We start from the raw sequence: 25302 nt of genomic DNA, 5'->3' as shown, positions 1-25302 counted from the left end.
GCCATTTTCAGGTCTCTCCAGAGATGCTCCATTGGGTTTAGGTCAGGGCTCTGGCTGGGCCAGTCAAGAATGGTCACAGAGTTGTTCCGAAGCCACTCCTTTGTTATTTTAGCTGTGTGCTTCGGGTCATTGTCTTGTTGGAAGGTGAACCTTCGGCCCAGTCTGAGGTCCAGAGCACTCTGGAAGAGGTTTTCTTCCAGGATATCTCTGTACTTGGCCGCATTCATCTTTCCTTCAATTGCAACCGGTCGTCCTGTCCCTGCAGCTGAAAAACACCCCCATAGCATGATGCTGCCACCACCATGTTTCACTGTTGGGATTGTATTGGGCAGGTGATGAGCAGTGCCTGGTTTTCTCCACACATACCGCTTAGAATTAACGCCAAAAAGTTCAATCTTGGTCTCATCAGACCAGAGAATCTTATTTCTCATAGTCTGGGAGTCCTTCATGTGTTTTTTGGCAAACTCTATGCGGGCTTTCATATGTCTTGCACTGAGGAGAGGCTTCCGTCGGGCCACTCTGCCATAAAGCCCCGACTGGTGGAGGGCTGCAGTGATAGTTGACTTTGTGGAACTTTCTCCCATCTCCCTACTGCATCTCTGGAGCTCAGCCACAGTGATCTTTGGGTTCTTCTTTACCTCTCTCACCAAGGCTCTTCTCCCACGATTGCTCAGTTTGGCTGGACGGCCAGGTCTAGGAAGAGTTCTGGTCGTCCCAAACTTCTTCCATTTAAGGATTATGGAGGCCACTGTGCTCTTAGGAACCTTGAGTGCTGCAGAAATTATTTGGTAACCTTGGCCAGATCTGTGCCTTGCCACAATTCTGTCTCTGAGCTCCTTGGACAGTTCCTTCAACCTCATGATTCTCATTTGCTCTGACATGCACTGTGAGCTGTAAGGTCTTATATAGACAGGTGTGTGCCTTTCCTAATCAAGTCCAATCAGTTTAATTAAACACGGCTGGACTCCAATGAAGGAGTAGAACCATCTCACGGAGGATCAGAAGAAATGGACAGCATGTGAGTTAAATATGAGTGTCACAGCAAAGGGTCTGAATACTTATGACCATGTGATATTTCAGTTTTTCTTTTTTAATAAATTTGCACAAATTTCTACATTTCTGTTTTTTTCTGTCAAGATGGGGTGCTGAGTGTACATTAATGAGAAATAAAATGAACTTTTTTGATTTTAGCAAATGGCTGCAATGAAACAAAGAGTGAAAAATTTAAAGGGGTCTGAATACTTTCCGTACCCACTGTATATTTCGAAGTAGACAATTTAGCATCAGACTCCTATAAAATCTTTCAGACTCATGATGTACAGATACAAAAAAATATCAAAATTGAACCAGAGATCTTCTCTTTTTTATGCCACACATTCTTCTTTGTCAAAACTACATTACCTGACCAACTACAGTTTGTGATCCAGGTGTCTTTTTTTTAAATTTTAACACTGACTCGTCCAGCTCCCTTTGAAGTATTACAGCCCAACACCTGGAAATAGACTCTGATGTGTAAAATCTGTGGAATTCCCCTTGAACAGATTATTCATTCAGAATCTGGTGTCAAAAGCTGCAGATTTATCAGATCAAACAGAAACTGTGATATCTGCACAATCTTGAACATCTGGAGTTCTGCTACTTGCCGGCGTGATTTCCTTCCGCTGACTGATTGACCTTTGCTTAGTCAGATTATGGATGACTCAGGAATCTTAGTTAGTGGAGTCCAGGTCACTTGTGTTTACTCAGGTAAACAGAGAAAAACTGAGACAGCTGTGGTTCACAAAGAATTCCTACTATAATATGGTGGCTACTGATTGACTGAAAGGCAAACACTGCACCTCTGATTGTATTGTCACATTAAAACAATACATTCCTTCTATATTTATCTACATACTACACAGCGAACTCACTGAAAATCACTGAAACGTATATAGGGCTGGGTACCGATAACTTTACTTCGATACAGGTTCCTGAGGGATTTTTTTTTTCTATGATTATTTTATAAAATCCATTTTAAAAACAAATAAATTACACAATACAGTATTAATCTTGATTTTTCACTCAATTTAGAGGAGGACAGTGTAACCCAGGTTGTTTTTTGGAGCTACAATAACAAATGTCCCATAAACGCCTCACATGCTATCACATGCAGGCAAGATGGAGCCGCAGAGAAGCCTAAAGTTGTGTGTGCAAAAATCACGTACTGACATTAAGTACCAAATGACAAAGCTATTTTTGGTACTAGATAATATCAAAGTGATTCTTTTTGTACCACAAAAGTGTCGAAGTTTGGTACTCAGTTGTAGAGATGCATGTATGCAAGCTGTAAGTATCTGGATATGTAATAAGAGAGGAAATCACTGTATTAAAAAGATAATAACGACATCAATAACATAGAAAACAGATGTATACTGTTGAGTAACTGTCGAATAATCATCAAACAGAAATGCTGTGATCAAAGTTTTAACATCATCTAAATTGACAGATTCATAATCAGTACTAATACATAGGGAATTTTTTTTTTCTTCCAACCAATAAAATAGAGATCAAATCAAACATAAAAGTATTTTTAACCTGGATCTTACCTTTTTGTCCAGCTTTAGCCAGGTGTAGTAACCTTTGCCGTCCATATACTGAAGTCCGAAGTACCAGACTTCACGTAAGCCAATAGTTTTGACCACCTGCATAGAGAAAAATAAAGTGTTCAGACAGAGCAGGGCTGCAACCAATGATTACTTTCTTTACCACAGTCGCCTGGTTATTCTTGATTAATCTAATAAGTGTTTGGTCTATGAAATGTCAAAACATTGTGGAAAAAAGGCAATCACAACTTCCCAGAGCACACATTGACATCTTCAAACCCAAACATATTCAGTTTACTTTGATGTATAAAGAAGTGAGGTAGCAATTCCTCCTTATTATGAAGGGGGAATAAGAAAAACGGAGCATTATTTTTCCTCGATAAACGACTAAAACAATTAATTGTCAAAACAGCTGAGCAACTGTTTCAGTTCTAAAACAGACAGAAGAAGTTTCCACATCACATTATCATTTAACACGAATCTAGGTTACATTGGTTTATAAAGAATTATAAAAGTAATTCAACATAATCCAGAATTTCTGGAAGAGACACAGGAATATCACAAAAGACCAGATGTAAACCTGCATAAATGCAACAAATACCCAGCCTTCGATTCCAGGAAAACACAATATGAGGTGATGTAATGGAAATTGTCAACAGAAAGAAATCATGCTTTCACACCTTATAATATTCCAGTAAATGAGTCACTGATGTTTTTCGCCGAGTAAAACGAGGAGATGTGGAAAGAGTTTCAAAAGCTTTTCAGAATGAAGAATCTAACCTTAAGGTGACATACTCAGTTACCAAACTAATCTGGTGGACAGCCCTCATAGTATTACACATTCCAGGCGATTTGGCTGAGGACAAACAAAAGTACTCTGTTAAATACTACATGTCTTCAGCTAAATATGATAAACAATGGACTATTGTTCAACACTTTTCAATACTGGCACCACTACCGATTCCTTGACTTTGATACCAGCTCCTAAACGCTACATTTTCAAATCGAATATAAATACAAGATAAATCCATTTAATAAAACAAATAGTTACATATTACAGTATAAATCTAGGTTTTCATGCAGTTTAGAGGGGGAGAGTATAACCCAGGTTGTTATGGATTAATCTGGCAGTTGTCTGCGAAGATTTGCTGCAGCACACCAGAGCACGCCGAGGACTGGTCTTCAACAGAGCGGTCTTATTGTCCGAGCAGACAGGAGGAGTGATACTGTATAACGAGGGCGTGCTGCATGACTAGCGTCCCGTCTCTGACTCCAGGAACAGACTGAGCCGGCTGGAGCGAAACTCACGAGACCGTTTGAAAACTGCAACTCCTTCATACTAATGTGTGAAAAGAAAGCCAGTTTTCATTTCACTGGAAACTCTTCATGTCTGACCTCACGAGAATGTTTTCACATCAGCAATTTGAGGATCTTTTTTTTTTTTTTTTTCAGTTTTGCAGCTGAGACAGTGAAAAGCCAGTCGTAGCTCTGGAATAATATCTTCTGCTGCCATTTTCCACTGGCTTCTGAAAGAAACCTCAACGACCAGAAGTTCTATACAGCTGACAGAGAAGTTTTCCAACAGCACAGTCTAGGAAACCCTGGTTTTTGTGTGTGTATATATGTATATGTATATGTATGTGTGTGTGTGTGTGTGTGTGTGTGTGTGTGTGTGTGTGTGTGTGTGTGTGTGTGTGTGTGTGTGTGTGTGTGTGTGTGTGTGTGTGTGTGCGTGCGTGCGTGCGTGCCATGTGTGTGTGTGTGTGTGTGTGCCTGTGTGTGTGTGCCATCTCTGCCAAATTTCCCACCCTTTCACCAGGTGAGGTGCCGAGTTGCCCGGGTGACGTTTGAGTCAACATGCCGGTACTCCGGCCGAGCCCGTTCCCAATGATAAGCTACAGCCAAGGTTAAAATGAAAATCAAAGTCTCCCCTTCTGTTAGTGGCCGACAAAATGCAGGGCAGGCCGACCTGTGGGAGTGAAGATGAATGGCTTTGATTCAGGGATCTTCTGATGGATTGCATTTAGTGCAACAACAACAAGCGCTGGAAGAGGCCTGAAATGAGAGAGCACTTCATCTCACCTGTAATGAAACTCATAAGGCCTCAGAAAACAATCAGCCCTTTCATGGTGGGTTTGTACTTTGGGGATCCACAGAGTAAGAGGCAGGAAAACAGAACGGGCAGCCACACAGACACCTAAATGAACGATTGCTTTCTGATTTACTGCAGAGAGGCTCGATGCGACCTCGTCAGTGAGGTAACCACTTTGCTGTGCAAGCTTACTAACCTTAAACAACGCAGTCCTTCACGCGACAAACAGATAACCTGGCCTCAATAACACGCTGTACCTGCTATGAACACCTGCAGGCAAAGGACGCTGAAAATAATACAGCTCGTTAGAGGAGGATTAAATCTGAATCTGGGGACGCAGGTTTAGTAAACCGACATCGCAGCAGGTTGGTTTGGCAGGTTGCCTCGATGTTAATGGGTCACTAGTTTGCTCCAATTTACCTGAAGAGCCCCAAAGAACGACTGTAGTACCGATTCGGTCCAAGTAAGAATACTTAAAACACCCTGATGCAAAATTCAGTTTCCAGCTTTCTGCAAGCTTCATCTAGTTATATTTAAGGCTGTTTTAGACCTTTTTTAATATCGCAGAATGCAATTCATTTCCCATTTCACTGTCAAACACGTTTAATTAAGACTAAATTAAGAGTTCTTGATTGTAAAGGCTTTTTCTTTAGGAGGTTGAATTCAATGCTTCCTGAGGCTTTTTTCTTTTTCAAACTACGATGCAAAATATCTTTGTGACTTTATCCCGTTGTGAAAGAAAATAAAACCATACATCTGTAAAATAAAATGGTACGAGCCGTTAGAGGTGGCACAAGTCTGCTTCACTCTGGCCATAATTGAAAAAACCTCTGTGAAACATTTGCAGTCGGGCTGAAGAAGCAAAAACTTTACAGATTCTGGGTCACCGACCACGTCACACTCATTTTAGTTTGAGGAGCGAAAGTCGCAGCGCCACAAAGGAGCAGTTGGCAAGACTTTAGTCTGCAGCTTCGTCTCGGTCATCTGACAGAGTGAAGGTTTTTCTCCTCCTGCTTCATGGGAGCTCGGGCCCTGTGGTGAGAGAGAGGAATGCCGCTGGGCTGAAACGGCATTACTCACTGCATCCTCTGGGCTAAATAACCAGGAGTCCTCAAGGGACGGAGGAGGGGAAGGGAGGGGTTCACCCTGTCGGGCCCCGAAGGTGAAGGAGGTGGGCAGCGGCGGGGAACAAGTCTGTTACCGTCAGGCCGAACGTTCACTGTAGCTGAAGCGTTACAAAGCCAGTCTTCCTTACTGCCGCCACGTTGCCTCTCCTGACTTGGAACGACTCTTTTGCTTGTTCAAAAGCAACTTCGACATGTGGGTTGAGTATGTGTGAACAAGTTTCACATTTTGCTCCTGACACCTGTCAGCCTGATTGTTTGGGCTTGAATTCAGTTCAAGACATTGCTGAACTCGTTCAAATGTTGTCATGTTTAACATCAATCGTCCTCCTGCTGCTGCTTTTAACCTATCCAAAGCAGTTCTACAGAGCTGAAGCTGAAACTGAAAACCTTTTGAAGCCACAGTAATACAGGAGGGAGCTGGCTGATGGCGTCTGAACAGGGCCGATATATTTACCCAGTAAGGTAAACTGCTGAGGCTGTGGTTCCTTTTAAACTGTAGTTCAGGACAAAATGAAAGAAGCAGCAGTGTCATGTGGAAGTGAAGCTGGACGAGGGTGTGTAGGGGAGTGGCAGGCGTTTCTCTTGAAGCGCGGCATGACCGGGACGAAGGCTATGATCAGCACTGACCACAGGGGCCACACCAAACCCCCCTCCCCCACCCCAGAGAGTGAGCTCACTGCTGTTACTCAGCATTTCCACACAACCTGTCGAACACCATGTGAGCACGCTTCTGTTTCTGCAGCTGATTGCTGCCAAAGCACCGGTCAAAAACTAAATCGGGCCGCTGACGGACTTCAGAGACGCGACCACTCGAGTTAAATGTCGGACAAATGAACCTGTAGCCTCCGTGAACGGTTGATCGGGCTTCAGACAAGGGGCGAGGCTTCGTAGACAGTTTCCCAGTGCTAAAATTTAGTAAACTGTATCTGTGTACGAAAATAGAGCACCGAACTGTCGATGACACCATCACAGGGAATGAGTGATCATCTGTGGCACACCCCACTGAGAGTCATTCTAACAAGTAGGCAGGGGAATTCAGCCGCACCTATAAATAGAGATGTCAGAGGCAAATATCGAGGTCATTAGCTATCCTTAAACAAAACTATACATGGAGCGCTTTAGAGCGCCGACTGTCAATAAATCAAGTGCTGACTTCAAAAGACATCTGTCACATGAATATCACAAAATACAACAATATATAAATATGCTAGTTGGTGTAGTTTTTTGGGGGAGATATTATGTTTACTTGATTTTATTCAAATGTCTTTTAACTAAAATGTTCCCTATGAACGGTGAGTCCCGACATGCAGGCACAACACACACACACACACACACGCGCACACACACACACACACACACACACACACACACACACACACACACACACACACACACACACACACACACACACACACACACACACACACACACACACACACACAGAGAGAGAGATTGGCTACACTTGCTATTGAAAAACGAGTTTTACAGGATGTGGCTGAAACAATGCCTTTCCTCCCCCGGCGCCACCATAAAGAAACACAGCAGCTCATACTAATGACATGTCATCTGCATTTGGATCTCAGGTGGCTCCACAACAGCCTCGGACAACAAGAGGAAAATGCTAATTAAAAGAGGATTCTGCTCTTGCAAAGATATAATAATAATAATAATAATAATAATAATAATAGGAACCACCATGAGTCATATTTATCACAACCCACCCACTGTCATAGGGAAAATGATACACTAACTTCCTTCAATATTCAAATCAAACCTGAAGAAAGAGATTCAATTTGAGGTCAAATGATGGAGGCATTAATATATGAAAATAAAAAGCTGTATTTGTGCATTTTGTAAAATAATTAGATATATAAGAAAATGAAAATTGGTGAGATTCTTTCACAGTGTCAGACACCGCAAGATTAATGTGTTCAGTTACAAATATCAAGTCAATAATCAATAATAAGTCTACAATAAAACACAGTGTCCTACATTTAAGAGCTTCTGCCACAAGAGGAAAATGTTTCCCTAATGTGGCCACAACTTCACGCTGCATTGACGCTGTGTAACTTTAAACATCACTGAAGTCATTAAGAATTAGTCTCACAAATGCCTCGACTTCACTTTGTTCACGTCAGTTGTGTTAAGCTGTCATTTTTCATCACAGGAAACCTTTAATAACCTCACAGGGGAAGACAGACAGACAAAAGCTCCTGTAATCTTGTGTGCACGAGATAACTTTTCAGACCTGGATGTAATGAACGGAAAGAGCTTTGGAGGGACAATAATGAGGGCGGACAATTTCTCCTCACAGAGCTCATCAGCGCAGTTAGCCGGCATGACAACGGAGGCTGCGGCACTTTGTGAGTTTCTGAAGTTATGGTCGCAGCAGATAATATCTAACAAATCTATATGCACATATTTTTGGAAACACTTTAAAAAAAAACAACTGCTGATCAGATTAAAACTCTGCCTGTGTTTGTTTGCAGGAATTTACCTGAAAAAAGTCTGATTTAAAGGAATAGTTGAGAAATACATTTGCTCATTATCTTTTTTTTCTGTACAGTAGATATTAGATATTCGCTAGCAGGTGGTTAGCTTAGCATAAAGACTGAAAACAGGGAAGAGCTCACCTGGCTCTGACCAGCAGTAGAGACCAGCATCTTTAAAGCTCATTAATACATTATATATCTCGTTCAATTCTCACAAAAAAACCTGGAGTCTCCTGCTCGTAGCCAAGAAAGGAAACATGTTAATTAGTGAGCTTATGATGTTCTGGGTTCAGCTACATTCATTATTTACTTTACAGATGTGAGAGTGGTATACATTTTTTTTATCGAACTCTGACACCAAAGCATAATTCCCAAAATATCAAACTATTAAATTCATGTTTTTCCAGTTATTAACTCACCCAAATTGCTTCCACGTCATCTGCTTTTATCATCATTGACAGGCTGATTCATATTGATCCTCTTAATAAGAATTACTTTATTTCAAAACTGCACCCCAAATTGTTCAGTATTTCCATATGATTAAAAAATTGTAACAACGAGATATTTAGAGGCCGCCACTGATGCAGTATATACTGTATCTATAACTGATAACGGATTTGTTCTCTACCTGGTCAAACAGCTGCTTGCCGGTGGTGCTGGGCTGGATGGCAAACTCCAGCTCAGCGTCCATGGTGGTGACGCGAACATTGACCTGCAGGAAAACATGAGAAAACAGAGGGGTTCAAACACTGACCCACAGCAACACAGCGGTTCTCACAGGTAGGAACCAATACCAGCTAAAGCCGGCTGCACCGCTGCAGAGCAGTGCATCGGTGTGCGTGTGCCTGTTTGGTGACGGGTTGTATTTGCAGAGTAAACAGACGGGGCTTTGCTTTCTCAGAGACAGACGGGCTGATTGAAGTGAACTCTGCTGCAAAATCTGAGGAGCTACTGACTGAAATATTCAGTGATGGCTGCAACATTTCTACTCATGAGACATATGAAAGCGAGGAAATAATACATTGCCTCTTATATTAAGCAATGGGCATATCTAACACTGGTTTCATAAGCTAAAAAAATATTCTGGAGGTTTAGACAGAAGTAACTCATTCCCACTGACAGAAATAAGGCATGTCTTTCAGCTCTGGTTAATGACTGATCAGAGTGACCTGCACACAAAAACACAAGGACCATCTGATGGAAACCTGCTTTAGAGGCAGAGAATCTAATGTCCACTCACAGAGATCCACCCATGTGATTAATGTGCAATTTCAAAATCATTACAAGCAGCATGACTGGCGTGCTACTCAGAATAATGAAAACTGACCTCAACTTCCATAATGGAGAGAAACAATATTCTGTATTGTAGGCTTGGTTAGTAATCAGCAAACTGCATCTGAAATTTGCACAAAGGCCAGGCAACAATGCACAAATATTTACAAAGGCTGCTTTGAGGTGATGCACATTCTGAATGTCTTTTCTGTGATGTCATACGTCTCTGGTATCTGCGGGGGCACGAAAAGATTTGACCGGACTTATTAATGCTCGGTGAAAAATGACACAGAGACTAGTGGACACAGAGTGAAGAGAGGGAACGCCCGCCAACAGGAGCCTCCAGTGATGTCTTTCATCTCCAGTCCATTGTGAGCCGCGCTGAGCTGAGCCTCAAACTCAATGACGCCCACTGGAGAAGGGACGTCTGGGCTGGAGCGGTCACTCGTCCGGTGAGTCAGCGCACCACTGATTCCCGTGAAGGGACACTGAGCTGTGCAACCAACTGACAGATGTAAATCCTGCAGAGAAGGCAAATCCAATCACAGCGTTGGAGGGAAAGCACCTCGCCACTGCTGCGCTTGCTTAGGATATTGTAAGAACGCGTTAGTCTGGACGGTAGACATTCAAGACGCCCCGTTTATTCAAACATGTCTGCTGCTGTCGAGTAGGATCAGCAGAGTCGACTCACTTGGAATTAAAAACACAGAAGCTGTGACAAACTCAAACTTTACCAACAAAAATCGAAATAATGAAGCATTAAGAGCCGCAAAGGTTTTTCCGGCTCGGTCCCGTCACGACACACGTGCAGACAAGTTGACCGTTTTGGAGTCGGACGCCCCATTGAAGAACTCACAGCAGCCTCAAGTCACAGCTAAAAAGCAGAGGAGGGAGGGGAACGCCGCATTTGAACAGCAAAACAAAGTTCCCCTTTCAGCCGCAGTCCCTCGCTATCATCATCTTCATCCCACTGGAGCCAGATTACTCAAACCTAACACCACAAGTGATCAGAAGGCCCTCAGAAGTGTTATTTTTCTAAGACTCCCCTTGTTCAAAAGACGCTCCTTCAACTCTGACAGTTGGAGATGCTTCTCTGAACATCGTGGTCTGTATTTACACCGTTACAGATGAAGCACCCAGAAAAACACCCGACCGACAGAGACTGGAACATGTGAATGTGTGGAGCAGACTGAGCGAAGGATATCTGATCTCAAACTAAGTCCTCCAACGGTAACTCACAATAAACTGAGGCCATTCACAGCGGTAAAGAAAACATGACACATATGCTAAAAATATAACGGGCAAGGACCCAGAGTTCCACAATGAGCAACTCTAGTCAGAGGAAAGTCCAGGAGTTCAAATTAACCGTTTAAACTCCAGCTTCACGAGTCATCACGCTCATAACTGACTCAGTCACCAGATACAGAAGCACTGGTTCACACATCTAAGCTGCTGCACAGCTTATAACAAATGTTCACACTCTTGATAGAAAGGTACAAAGCTTTGGTAACCGAGGAACAACAACAACAACAACAACAACAACGAGCGCTATGGTAACACAGATTACAGGAGAGAGGGACAGAAACACTGCAACGAAGAGATGATGAACAGAGCGTAGGTTCTCTCTACAAACCCACATTAATTCAAAAAGAAACATTTAGAAGAACCGCTCTGTATGTTGCTTTGCTGTCTGAGTTAGGTAGGTAGGTATTTACTTTATTAATCCCCGAGGGATTACAGTCGATCAGAAGATTTCTCACACCTGTCAGGTACAGATGGTTAGCTTAGCTTAGCATAAAGCCTGGAAGCAGAAGGGCACAGTTGTTCTTGCTCCGTCCAGAACATCAGGCGTTAAATCTTTGGACTGAGGGAGGCTGCTTGTTTTATCCTCGTTTCCAGTCTTTGAGCTGAAGCCGTCTCAAAGCTCTGGCTGCAGATTTACTGCTCAGATGTGAGAGAGCTATTGATCATCTTATTTATTTCTTATTTTATTGGATATATTTGTGTGTCTTGAAAGGAAAAGGCCAAAACTTAATCGTAACATCTCTAAGAAAACATGTTTTTGTTGTTTTGTTTTTCTTTACCAGAGGAGACAACAGCAGACATTTTCTTGTCCTCTTTATTTTTCTCTCATTTTTCCCCCTTAAATCAGACTTTCAGAAAAACAATTAAACACATACTCAAGAAATCATCTAACATAATTAGAGCTGCAACTTTTTGTTGATTAATCGCTTACCTGATCGACAGAAAAACTATTTTAATAATCAAATGATCGTTTGTTTAAATAAACGAAAAGTCTCTGATTCCAGCTTCTTAAATGTGAATGTTTTCTGGTTCCTTAAGTTCTCCATCAAAATAAACTGAATTTTGTTGTTGTGGACTGGTGGTCAAGACATTTTAGGCTGCTGCTTGGGCATTGGAAAACACTCGTCTGCATCTGCATTTATTATCATTTTCTGACATTTTAAAGACAGGACAGCAAATGGATTAAACAAGACAATAGTTGACAGATTGAATGACAAGGAAAATAGCCATTAGTTGCAGCGTTATGTCTGTCCTGATGTAAATATCAAGGTCCCAAAGACCAATAAATGAATGACGAATGAAAAAAAGAAAAAAAAAAAAAAATCGACATCAGACACCTCTCATAATTCACATTACACAGTACATCCCTGAACTACCACATGGAGATAATTGACTAAAACTGGCTGTCAACTAATCAGTCAAGTCATTCCTCAAGCCCCCTTTTCCCTCGTTCCAGTCTGTGAAGTGTCCCACCGCCCTTCACCGTTTTGTACACTCATGAACTGAATCACTCTCTCCAGACTTTAGTCGTGAGGTTACGGAGCTGGTGCAGGTTAAGTTAAAGAAATGAAGTGGTCTTCACCTCTGTAGTTAAACCGTGAACGGGCCGCAGTGCATTCTTCACTGAATACCATTCAATATTTAACTCTCTGCGTAGTTTACGTGGCTTTCGGTCACAATGGGAGTCGCCATGGGGATCCCACTGAAATGGTCTCAGACTAACGTGGCCATAAACGACTGCTACCACTCGGAGCAGCGGCACAAGAAGGCTGGAGACATTAAACACACGTAACTAAAGAATGATTCAAGTTAAAGAACACGTTTGGATTGGTGAATCACACCTGCAGGGTGTTCCAGGTATGATTGAGTTATCAATTATTTAAAGGAACAAATAATTAACAACAGGACTGGTCACAAAAAGGAAACACCCATCCATGTTGACGGCGGCCACGCCTCACGGGCCGTGACCGCAAGGAAACAGGATTCTGGGAGAGCCGAGGAGCGCTATCGTTTACTCCCGACAATGTGTCATTCAGAAGAGTGAAACATGAGTCACACAGGCGTCAATGCTGGAGCCTATACTGCTCCTTAAATCTGGTCCAAGCTCCCGCCTCTGGCTGCCTGAGTCCTGGGATAAAAAGTAAGTTTCTCTTTTATAAACACACAATGTTGAAATGTTTGATTTCACGCCAAGTATCCGAACTGTGATAATTCAGACTGCCTGTAGGTTTCTGTGCCACTTAGCATCAAATTTACTGCAAGTTTGCACTTTTATCCTCTTTGATTTTTGCTTTCAATGGCGACTGCAGTTAAGAATACATGATTTCACATTTAAATTTCTTCTCTGTGCTGCAGCGGTCAAATGTGAGACAATGTTTGCATTATACTGACCCTTGGTTTAAAGATTTTTGGAGGGCATTGGTGCTTTGTGTCAGGTAAAAGTTCAAGAATGAGAGAAAAGGTCAGGGGAAAGGAGTGGAAGATATGTGTTGACGTCATGTGCATACAGCAGAAGGTGTCTCACACACATCATGTGCTTTGCACGTACATTACCGCCATTTTGAGAGTTTTAGTTTTAGAGGCTTACACTTTAATCTATGCATCAACTATCTATCATACCTTAGCATAAAACTGTACAAATAAGAAGGGAGTTAAACTCGAGCAACAACTATTTAAGTAACTGATCAGTCGATCAACCAGAAACTATTTTGATAATCAATAAACCATTTCAGTCATTGGTAAATCAAAAATAATCGTGAACTTATTTGATTTCAGCTTCTTAAATGTGACAATTTGATGCTTTTCTGTTCATATATATGAGCTTCGGACTGTTGGTGAAACAAAACAAACTATTCTTAATGGATACTGTAAGTCATCGTTACTTGCAGCCTTATATTAAACAGGTTGTATGTAACATAAGGCTTATCTGACCGTGGCTATTGTTTGCTGACAGCCCCCACCCACAACAGGTTTCTGTCTTGGTCGACTCACATTTTTCAAACTACTTGTCTAATTTCACACCCCCCCCCCCCCCCACACACACACACACACACACACACACCACACACACACACACACACACACCACACACACACACACACACACACACACACACACACACACACACACACACACACACACACACACACACACACACACACACACACACACACACACACACACACACACACACACACACACACACACACACACACACACACACACACACACACACACACACACACACACACACACACACACACACACACACACACACACACACACACACACACACACACACACACACACACACACACACACACACACACACACACACACACACACACACACACACACACACACACACACACACACACACACACACACACACACACACACACCTCCCCCGATACTACAAGTAAGACTCAGCATTTGCAGGATAAACTTTAAATTACGAAGCTTTGTGGCGCAAACAGCATCAAAGGAACCGCCTCATTAAATCGGACTTAAGTGTGCTGTTGATATTTTTCAGGCTTTGTTGCAATCGCTGGGCCCGTGATGAGGCCACACACCGAACATGGGCTGGTGAAGGTCATGGAAAAGAAAACAGTCTGGCATTATTGTCCAAAAAGGCTGTTTTGTGGCAACTGGACTCGATGTGCTGCTGCTATCAGACAGTAATGATGTCATTTCCACAGCGACGCTCATGACAACGCCGGAAGTCTTTCTAAACAAACCGACAACACGCTTTATGACGGCTTCAGTCACTGTCATCACAATACTGCTCAGTTCAACCGCAACATGTCTACATAATGATCTAAACAGCATCATAACAACCATTTCTTTTTTCTAGCTACGAAACTTTAGCCTTTTCTACTTATCAAACTTTACTTTCTGTTTGTTTAAGGCACTTCTGGACTTTCTACTTTTAAAATAGAGGAAAAAAAATTCAGTGTTGGGGAAAAAAAACTGAAATATGGTTTAGTCATGTCCACGTCTAACAAATTACCATCACATTTTCCATCATACAATAAAAACACACATCGCCTGCTGCTGTGTGCCCACCAGAAATTTCCAAACAGAGGGCTGAGGGAGGGATGTGAGCCATGTGCAACTGGACAGTATGTAATAGCTGGGGTGGGGCAAAGTGAGTCAGGAATAACTGAAGGCAAAAATAAGGCAAATGATTGAAGGCAAAAACGCTTCACATACACACATATATATATATATATATATATATATATATATATATATATATATATATATGGCAACTTCATGTAATTAGTTAATACAAAACATTTGTACCAAGTTTCCAAGGAGACTTATGAGCTATCATTAAGTGAGCAGCAAACCCAAGATTTCAGCCTTAAAATTTGACTTTCTATCCCGCTCAGAAGAACAATTCAAGAAGAACAAGATAATAATTGATTAAATATGGATCTGTCCATCTACAGTAAATAAAACTGAAAAGTATGTTTCAAGAAATAAAGTCCAACAATTATTGTTAGCTTTGGAGCAGTGTTCTCATACATGTAGGACACCCCAGGATATAAGAAGAGCATGTGATTTAAGTGGCATTTCCCTTTAACACAGACATCATTTTAATATGTTGATGACATGTTCCAGTGAACCAGTGAAGGTCTTGTTCTGTTCCTGTTCATTTTAATGACCCATATTTAGTTTCTGGCTCGCTCATTGAGAGTTTGTGTGACTACATGTTAAATAGCCTACATTAAAGTAAGTGAACATGTCAGAGGTTTCACCAAAATACAAGTGCAGCCAAAGATGAATTATCACCCGTTAGACCTCCACAAATCCACTTTGAGTCACAGACTGTGGCATTTTTACACTAAATTGAATATTCTTTGAGAAGTTTTAGCATCACTGGGATTTGAGAGTGCCAGCGTTGCCATTCTCTGTAACACATTTATCAGCTTCTAATGACATGAATGGAATAAAAGATGAGGACATCTCTTCTTAACGAGAACGTTCAACTGGTTTTAGGAAGTTATAACCGCCATGAACGTTGCCTGTCACGTTTCAGTTCAGCCTGTCTACCTTGGCCATAAAGAGGTTCCAACAAACATTGAGTGACAATATCAATAAACCGACGCGATTCTTACCGCTTTGGGCATTTTCTGTCCTTTTCCTGCAGCAGTTCAGTAACAAAAAAAGTGTTTCCAAAGAAACGAGCTGTGCTTCCTGGAAAGACAGAAAGAAGAGAAACGAGTTTCAGCCACTTCTGCGTTACTTAAAGCCGGCTGAGAGCACATCGACACTCCTGCAGGCGACAGTCATCAGGATGAATCACCGGGAAGTTGACCGCAGCGAGCTGACACAGCGGATACGAGAGAAACCCGCCTTCAAAATAAGAGCAAGGGGCTGGATGCCAAGTCCTGCCAAGACACTTTCCCTTGTTATGACCACCCCAACCATCTTAAATGATAAACTAATATAAACATGGATTACACGTAGAAGTAGAACTTCTACTTAAGTAGGCTACCCAAAATATATATTTTTAAAAGGGATGAGACATTATTTTATAAGTCAATCATCTTATTTTCTTTTAATCAGCCCTACATGATAAAAAGTCACACAGAAGTTAACATTTCTATCCAAATTTGAGTCCGAGGTACATTTAGAGGAAAAACATGCAAACCCTCTCATTTGAGATGCTTGATCCAGTTTTGGAATCAAATGAAAACTTCCAGAAACCATTTTAAAGGTGGAGGGGGCATCTTCCATATGATTGGTGTGTCAGAGAGAGAAAGACATCAATAGTACAAATTACAAAACTGTCCACCAATTTATGGTGATTAAAATAATTTAGGGATTAACCAAGGACACAACATTGGCAGTTTTGCATAATAACTAGTTTCCAGCTACAAGTTTTCTTTTCTTGTGTTGGCATTTTTATATTGTAGGCATTAAAGACGGACATAGGACAGGTTGGAAGAGAACAGGGACTGATGTACAGAAAAGGTCAAACTGGAGAACATTTTTCAGGTTATTTTCCCCCCAATCAACTATTATCCTCATGTTTTTAATACAACAATAGTTCACACTAATCGATACATTGTTTTCTATTATCCAGTAAAATCAAATAGCTTTTAGTAGCCTTTTATTCACTTTTCATTTGACATTATATATTTCGGCTCAACTTTGAAATTCTCGCCTCGTCTAGATTTTATTCTGAAAGATAACACCGGAAACCCCGCGTTCTTGTTTGAACCTGACACTGTTGAATCATCCAGACACCACGTCGGGTAAATTTGGTACTCAACGTGCCTCACCCACTACCTTTAATAAACCGGTGATCCCCACCCATCTCTGTTTTAGACATTTCATTTGACCCGTTTATTCGCTAACAAACCGATTAACGGAAGCTCTTCTACGCGTCCGCGTCGCGTAACAAAGTCGGTTTCAGTAGTGAAGACACAATGTTGCGTTACACTGCATGAAAGATGAATGGTCCTCTGCCACATTGTAATAATCAGGGTTTGTTACACTGTAAGGAAATGTGACAACAGTGATGACCCACGAGGAATGTTTCCACGCGGGGTTCCGTTGGGTCCACACCCACAGCGGCCGGGAACGGATCCTAATCCAGACCAGACTCAATATGACACCTTTTCACCCAAAGACTTTCTACTGAAATAGACCACAGGACGGTTGAAATATTCAGTCCGAGGATCTTAAATTCAGGCTTTGTGACGCGTGTCTTTGTGACGCGTGTCTTCGTGACGCGTGTCTTTGTGCAGAGCTTCATCTGCTCTCTAATCCCACAGACACCTGTTGTGAGATTTGCCTCCTTTGTGCAGAGCAGCAGAAAATGCGCAGGAAACTGCGAAAAGTGGCTTTTGTTTGCACATCTTCCAGCTCGCGGTGCTGTGTGCGTCGAATCAGGACGTCAGACGGCAGTTTGAATCTTACCGGCTGATGTGGATTTGAAGATGAGATGTGATTGTTGCGGACGTCCGAAGCTCGCAGCCGCAGATTTCCCCTCCCTCTGTTCAACCAGGCGCAATATGGCGCTCATCCATCCCTGAGTGCCGCCCAGCCCTGCTGTCAGCGGTAGGCTGCAGGAACACAGGTTCACAACCTGGGGTCCGGGGGCTTGACTGGGACTCTGAGGGGTTTCCCCACAAAATGTTTCAGTGGCATTTTAACAGCAAGTGGTCTTTCCCCACATACAGCAGGGGACTTTTGTAGTTGTGAATCCAGAGCAGATAGATATTTGCATAGTTACGTTTGGGGTTCCTTGACATGAAAAATGAAAGTCTTGCATTGACTCTTTAAAATGGCCCATAATACCTGCAACCTAAATATGAGCCACTGTATTGCTGTTATGATGAAAACAGCTCCTGTAGGAGAGTTTCTCTTATTCAAAGCCAATGAAAGCTAAAGCTGATACACCAACACTGTATGACTGTATGTTTAACGTAGCCTATTAATAATGATTCTGTCCTTCACGCTGTAATAATATCTGATACTGAACCAAACTCAAAAATGTTCTAACTAGGCTCAAATGATTTAAGATAAGAAGATAACATGAGACTTGTTTTGCCAATTTTGTGAATATAATTTTTTTTATTTCACAGAGTATTTGTTTTTTAAATAAATGTTGTAATTATAGTCCCAAATCATGAAACAAATTCTTAACTACCCCCAATCCACCCTCCACTAAGCACCTAAGGCTTCCTGAAAGCTATAAGGAGAACCCCCTAAAGAGGTGTTGATTTATTTTAATTGTCATATTGGAAAGTTAAATGAATAACCTTCAATAACCACAGTAAATAGCAGAAATATGGGTGAATCAAACCATAGCTTTAAATTATTAAGAATATATTTGAGTGATTGCTGCTTATAAAATGGATGAGTCTGAATAAATACAATCAAACCTTGTCAATAAGTGTACAAACTGAGGTGTCGCCTGAACTGAGCAGAGTTGCATCACAGCATAAACTTTCACGAGAGAAATGCGCGTCATCCGCGCTGCCCAGAGGGGGGAGGCGTCGTTGGTGAGCTGGCCAATGAGATGACGGGATTAAAATAGAGCCGTATATATCAGAGGTTAGTCACACTTCTTACCATAATACCAACGGAGTGACGTGACAGTCCTAACCACCACTACTTCTACAACTTCATCGTCTTCCACCACTACATGGCCGCTGTCATCTCTACCATCACCATAAGCATCTCGCTATGGAGTAGTTTTGAGCCGATCAAAAATAATAAATGTGGTTAAAAGTTTTACTTCTTTTTTTTTTTAGATTAATAGGAGAGCCACAGTTTGGTTAAGAAAGAATGAAAGAGCAGCAGCATTTATTATAAATAACTTTTTTGGGATACGAATAGTCAAAGCGATCAATATTCTCTCTGAGCAATGCAAAACATTTTTGAATTTGTCTGTTAGGGCACCTGAATGAACTGTTTGCAGTGTGATGCCAGATGCAAATAAAGCAAATAAAGGAAGGTACTTTGAATGGTCCTCTGAGTATCTACAGTAAGAATGTGTTGCTCAGCTGCACCATGACTGATATCTCCTGATGTGACTCATTCTTTTTCAGATAACACCTCCTCTACTGTGAGAATTTGTCCGATTTTCTTTGGTTGGTATGTTGAAAACCCAGTAACAAGGAGGAACCTTCCTCTGATAAGCGGTAAAATGGACAAACATATTGCACACTGGAGAGAAAAAGATTGTTTTGACTGACTCTCACAATAATGAGAAGATTTCTCAGAGCGACAGTAAAATGTTTAAGTACTTCAGATCTTTTATTGGCAGATAGAAGGTAAGTGGATTTACAGCACATACTGTAGCTGCCTGCATTGTTTCACAAGTCTTTTCATATTAAACATTAGATGATTTTGTTAAACTGCTACTTTTAAGGTCAGTGACGAACCTTCATGTTCAATTCATATTTAATTCTTCATTCATTAAGTGCAGCAAAACTAAAAAATGTCACGACCTAAAAATAATTAAATAATTCAAAAGAAAAAATTAGAGAGACAGTTTTAGTTTTTGAAGCTTTGTATCAGAAAGTTTGGTTTCAAAAATCAAACAATTTGTTTTTGAGCGTTGACGACACTGAGGCCACATTTCATAGAAAAGTTTCATAACCTCATCATTCTGTTTAGAGGTACTTGATACTAATATATAACAATGAGTGCAAAAAAAGATAATACAAAATGATTTATATTTGACCTTTTGTAAGTCTTTTAGGTGTGGACAGGTTTCCTCTACACACTCACACTTTTATATTTCCGTCATGTGTTTTTGTATTTTATTAAACAAATAAACAAACATTGCACTTGAATTTGTTCCACTTTTTAAAAAAATCAATTCTACTTATTCATAATGTAGTAAACACACATGCTTTAATTTACTTTTGGCAAAGACACAAGTCAGGGTGCTTTGGTCAATTAAAAGAACTGTTTATTTATGAAGGAATACGTTCATGCACTCAGGGAATCTGTTTATGTGCCAGATGTGGCCGTCTGCATCGCCTCCTCTCCGAACACTGTTTTCTGGGTGACATCATGAGAGCTAAAAGACAAACCGAATGAACATCTACAGTGTGTGCAGTACTGACATTAGTGACCTCTGTAATGTTTAACAAGCACCACTAGATGGCACTCAAACAATATCTATGACCTGATGACCCGAGTGATCGAGATGAGAGAATCAATTGGGATAAATACATTTTTAAAAAAAATCAGCCTTTAGTGCCTGTTAATTAGCAGTGACAGTTGCACTAAAACTAAAATACAGCCTTAAAACCCAATAATTAGTTGCTAAGAAATTGAATGGCACCTATTTGATATAATACTTTAATTACTTGAAGATAGACAGCTCTCTCGCTGCGTATCTATCAGTCTCCAGATTGTTGTTCACCTCTGCCATGAGACATGAGAGAAAAATCGTCTTAATATCTGGAAATCCGAAAAACACATATGATCAAAGTTTAAACACTTTATGTCAAAACCTTCATGTGGGATTTCGTCAATAACTGGTCACCGATTTAATGGCATGTCGCTGTATGTACAGTGGAGTGCAGAGATGCACTCGTGTGTCAGAGAGGAGAGAGCTGAAGACGCTGACCTCTCTCCACAGGGTCATAAATGAAGCCGTGCAGCAAACATCTCTGCAACCTCTTCTTGTTCCTTCTGCACATCTCTCTGCTGGACAAGTCTACACTCCTGACGTTACCTTAGTTTTAATGAAGCACAAATTCTGTAGATTTAACAGATTTTCATAATACAGGTTTCTTTTTTTGAATTAAGGCAGCTACTGTATATCTCCTGTTCTAAAGATTTAGTGTGTGCTAGTGTGTTGTTAGTAAAAAAAATAAAAAAATAAAAAATTTTAAATCCTCCAGCTTACTTGAGCTCAAGAAAATTCAGTGCAAAAACACCACAGCAATGAGCACTTAGCAACACAGAGAGGATTTTAACACTGACAATTTCATTGATTGCATTCTATCTTGTTACCAGAAACCCCAGTGATATCACACTGATGTGGCTTCACCTAGTTAAAGCACCAGGTTTTCTGCAATGTGACATATTTAGGAATTGAAAGGCAAACATCTAATTTGAAGTTTGAAAATATGAAAAGAAAGCTTGCATGAGTCCTGCTTTATCAGAAAACTAGCTAAACAGACTTGAAAAACACGCTTTGCTTTGTATTCTGTTGCTTTTCTGAAATTCTGAGTATCACCTCTTGATGCAGGGACCACTTCCTGCACATACAAGTCAAAAGTTGACAAAGAAAAGCTGCTGTTGCACTTCTAGGTCTTTTCTGTGACTGTTATAGTTAAAAGCTTTTCTTTAAAAGCTGGTACGAAGTTGATACTGATATTATCCGTTCTAATGTCAGTGGTTAGAAAAAGACTGAATATCAACGGGGGCTTTGGTTCAGGCTTGAGATCTGTTGCTGCAGCTACATTGTCTGCATAATAGAAGAGTACACGAGCAAAACAAAGCTGTGCAATTGAAAACACATTTGTTTTGCTCACAGCCAGTTGTGAACAGTGTACAACATAACGCATTTAGTAAAAAGCAGAAACTCAACTCAACATGGTGCTAAACCACAGAAAGCATTTTCAATTGTGCAAAAAGAGTCAGAGGAAAATAGGCCACCGGAGTCTGTACGAAACTATATTCACGAGGACAAAGGTGAGATCTCTGTGGTGAAGGATGACTGAAGCGCCTCTTTTATTTTATTCAGTTCTGTATCTTTGATTTGTTACATAACAGGCCACACTGACTATCAAAAAAATATACAAAGGTTCATTATGTAACATTTCCATGAAACCTACGCGTTATTCACAACACAGCTGGTGGAGAAGACCGTGCTGGAGCTATGTCATGTGTTTTTGATCTTTTTATAAAAAGAATAATGAATGTCTATTCAAACGAGGGGTTTCTGTGTTGTTTAGGTCCTGGACTCGCTCTGTACTCTGTGTATGTTGTATTGTTTATGCTTCAGTTGTCACAAATCATTACACATTATTAAAGGGTAAACTGTTCGGCTTGCCACTGTATTAGCCTCTTCTCATTAGTGTTGACTGATGGCCACAATATTACGCAACCAGCGGGGCATGTTTCCACATATTCATCCTGTCTCAGTGCGGTAATGTACTCACAACATAATCTTTTCAATCTTTTTTTTTTTTTTATTCCACGTTTGAAGTCTTGATTGATGTTCACAAAAGCTTATTTACTATATGATTAAAAACAGAGATTCAGCACAGTGAAGAGGACCTGTGAGGATCTGGGCTGTTCTCAAAAGACTTCTGTGTGTCATCATGCTGTCTTGCACTGACCCTTTTTAAAAAAGTAGACAGTATCTCAAGCAATTAAAGTAAAAAGGCATCCATGCAGAAAAAAGTGGTTATTAGTGAAACAGTATGTAGGCCTACAGTTAGCCTGGTGCGAACCAGAACTCAAATTCATCCCATGAATAGGCCTATATGGGTCTGGGGATGCTCCATAGAGAATCGTTTGCAGACATTCATTCCTACTGGGCGTATACCTCGGGTTAATTTTAACCAATCAGCTGGCGACGAAACTGGCCGACACTCTGCCACTGCTGCAACAACCTACCATGTCCACCAAAGGTTTTTTTCTTAAGCACAGCGTGTTTTTAAGGTTGATATTAATGAACACCAACAGCGTGACGAGGTGCTGAGCATTCAGCGTTTTTTTCCGGTCACCAAGAGTTGCCCTCGTCACTGTCACCAGCCGTCCAATCACAGTGAGGTAGGGGCATGACAAACGGTTAATCACCAAATGGTGGCTAATTGGTCTGCCAGTTAAGGTTAATATATGAATAATGGAAATGTGAAAATGAAAGGCAAACACAGCGAGATGAGCCGCTGTTGGCAGTTTTAGACACGCCACTTGAAGTAGAAGGGGGAAAAATGTCTAACAATACTTTTTTCTCTTGTTGCCATCCTTTCTCCTGGTTTCTCCCATTCAGACATCTGAAGTCTCACTGTAAGACAAGTGCAGTCCACTTTTCTTCATTAAACCTCTTTGAACACGGTCCCCTAATTATCCAGTGCCCAACAAAAATAGAGGATATGATTAAAGTAATGATGTGCACAGCTGAGAAGCCTTGTGTTGTTTTATCAACCGGCAGAGAACAATGAGCCGCAGAGATTTTGTACTGGACTGTTTTGCCATTCAGGCAAGCCTTACCTTGTCTATGTTACGCTGTTGAATGTGTGTAAGGTAATAGGAGAGAAGGAAGGAAAGGAGGCTTTAGCAAATCTGTGTTCAATTTAATAGGCTTGTGTTGAGAAGGCTGTCCAGAAACGCAAATCCAAAAGCAGATAAACAGGCAGCAGGTCAGAACAAAGGCAGCAGATATCAGGCAGAAAATCAGGACCAGGAATACATGTACAGATGGTGCCCTACACTGACCACATAGTAAGGCCCTAACCTGAATGTCCATCCTCACAGACTCACAGACTTTGCGGCGCGTCCCCGGTAAGTCTGCGATGGTTTAGGGTTGTCCCACTGTCAAATCAACGAGTCTGTGAGGGCCTCTGGTGGACATTTGGAGCCCTTTAAGCACCCTTTCTGTAAGTCCGCATTTCTGCAAACTTTGCCAAAGGGAATTATCCACACTTCATAGTAAAATTTACAACATGTTAAACGTGGTGGTCTTCTCTCCAATAAGATCCGGCTACAGCTGGACCCTTCTCGTTGTCCTGCCCGTAGTCTGCTACCCACAAAATGTAAGCAAACAAAGCACGGAGGGTGTTAAAAGTGACAGCACTCGGCTGCTCGCTGCTCTGGTTATTTATCGCACGTTTGTAAAGTAAAAAACATTTTTAAGTTAGATGTCTGCATTTGATTTACTAACATTAATGCCTTTTCTGGTAATTAGCTAAAACGAATACAAATATATTTTATTTTGGCATTTTACATTTTATAAACATTATATAGGCCTAAATTTAGCCAACATATAGGCTTATATCTATCTGTCTATCTATCTGTCTATCTATCTATCTATCTATCTATCTATCTATCTATCTATCTATCTATCTATCTATCTATCTATCTATCTATCTATCTATCTATCTATCTATCTATCTGTCTGTCTATCTATCTATCTGTCTGTCTATCTATCTATCTATCTATCTATCTATCTATCTGTCTATCTATCTATCTGTCTGTCTATCTATCTGTCTATCTATCTATCTGTCTGTCTATCTATCTATCTATCTATCTATCTATCTGTCTATCTATCTATCTATCTATCTATCTATCTATCTATCTATCTGTCTATCTATCTATCTATCTATCTGTCTGTCTGTCTGTCTGTCTGTCTGTCTGTCTGTCTGTCTGTCTGTCTGTCTGTCTGTCTGTCTGTCTGTCTGTCTGTCTGTCTGTCTGTCTATCTATCTATCTATCTATCTATCTATCTATCTATCTATCTATCTATCTATCTATCTATCTATCTATCTATCTATCTATCTATCTATCTATCTATCTATCTATCTATCTATCTATCTATCTATCTATCTATCTATCTATCTATCTGTCTATCTATCTATCTATCTATCTATCTATCTATCTATCTATCTATCTATCTATCTATCTATCTATCTATCTATCTATCTATCTATCTGTCTATCTATCTATCTATCTATCTGTCTGTCTGTCTGTCTGTCTGTCTGTCTGTCTGTCTGTCTATCTATCTATCTGTCTGTCTGTCTGTCTGTCTGTCTGTCTGTCTGTCTGTCTGTCTGTCTGTCTGTCTGTCTGTCTGTCTGTCTGTCTGTCTGTCTGTCTGTCTGTCTGTCTGTCTGTCTGTCTGTCTATCTATCTATCTATCTATCTATCTATCTATCTATCTATCTATCTATCTATCTATCTATCTATCTATCTATCTATCTATCTATCTATCTATCTATCTA

General features: G+C 40.8%; 2 protein-coding genes across 2 annotated transcripts in view; one reads left to right on the top strand and one right to left on the bottom strand.

The window, feature by feature from the left end:
• ezrb (ezrin b) overlaps nt 1–17903 on the bottom strand; it is a 32191-nt gene extending 14288 nt beyond the window's left edge. The window contains exons 1-4 of the mRNA XM_069717136.1: nt 17804–17903; nt 15994–16072; nt 8922–9005; nt 2586–2681 (exon numbers count right to left, since the gene is read on the bottom strand). Coding sequence (XP_069573237.1) covers nt 2586–2681; nt 8922–9005; nt 15994–16005 — 192 coding nt within the window. The 5' untranslated portion in view covers nt 16006–16072; nt 17804–17903. The remainder of the gene's footprint in view (nt 1–2585; nt 2682–8921; nt 9006–15993; nt 16073–17803) is intronic.
• The window catches only part of LOC138631932 (acyl-CoA:lysophosphatidylglycerol acyltransferase 1-like), a 191940-nt gene that overhangs the window by 26077 nt on the left and 140561 nt on the right, over nt 1–25302 (top strand). The gene's annotated exons all lie outside the window — the stretch shown is intronic.

Source organism: Brachyistius frenatus, unplaced genomic scaffold (genome assembly GCF_029030835.1).
Source record: "Brachyistius frenatus isolate BFR_SWC_R1_liver_20210118 unplaced genomic scaffold, ASM2903083v1 Contig_169, whole genome shotgun sequence".
NCBI classification, from domain to species: domain Eukaryota; kingdom Metazoa; phylum Chordata; class Actinopteri; family Embiotocidae; genus Brachyistius; species Brachyistius frenatus.
The sequence above is the reverse complement of the archived record's forward strand: the minus strand, read 5'-3'. Positions and strand labels throughout refer to the sequence as shown.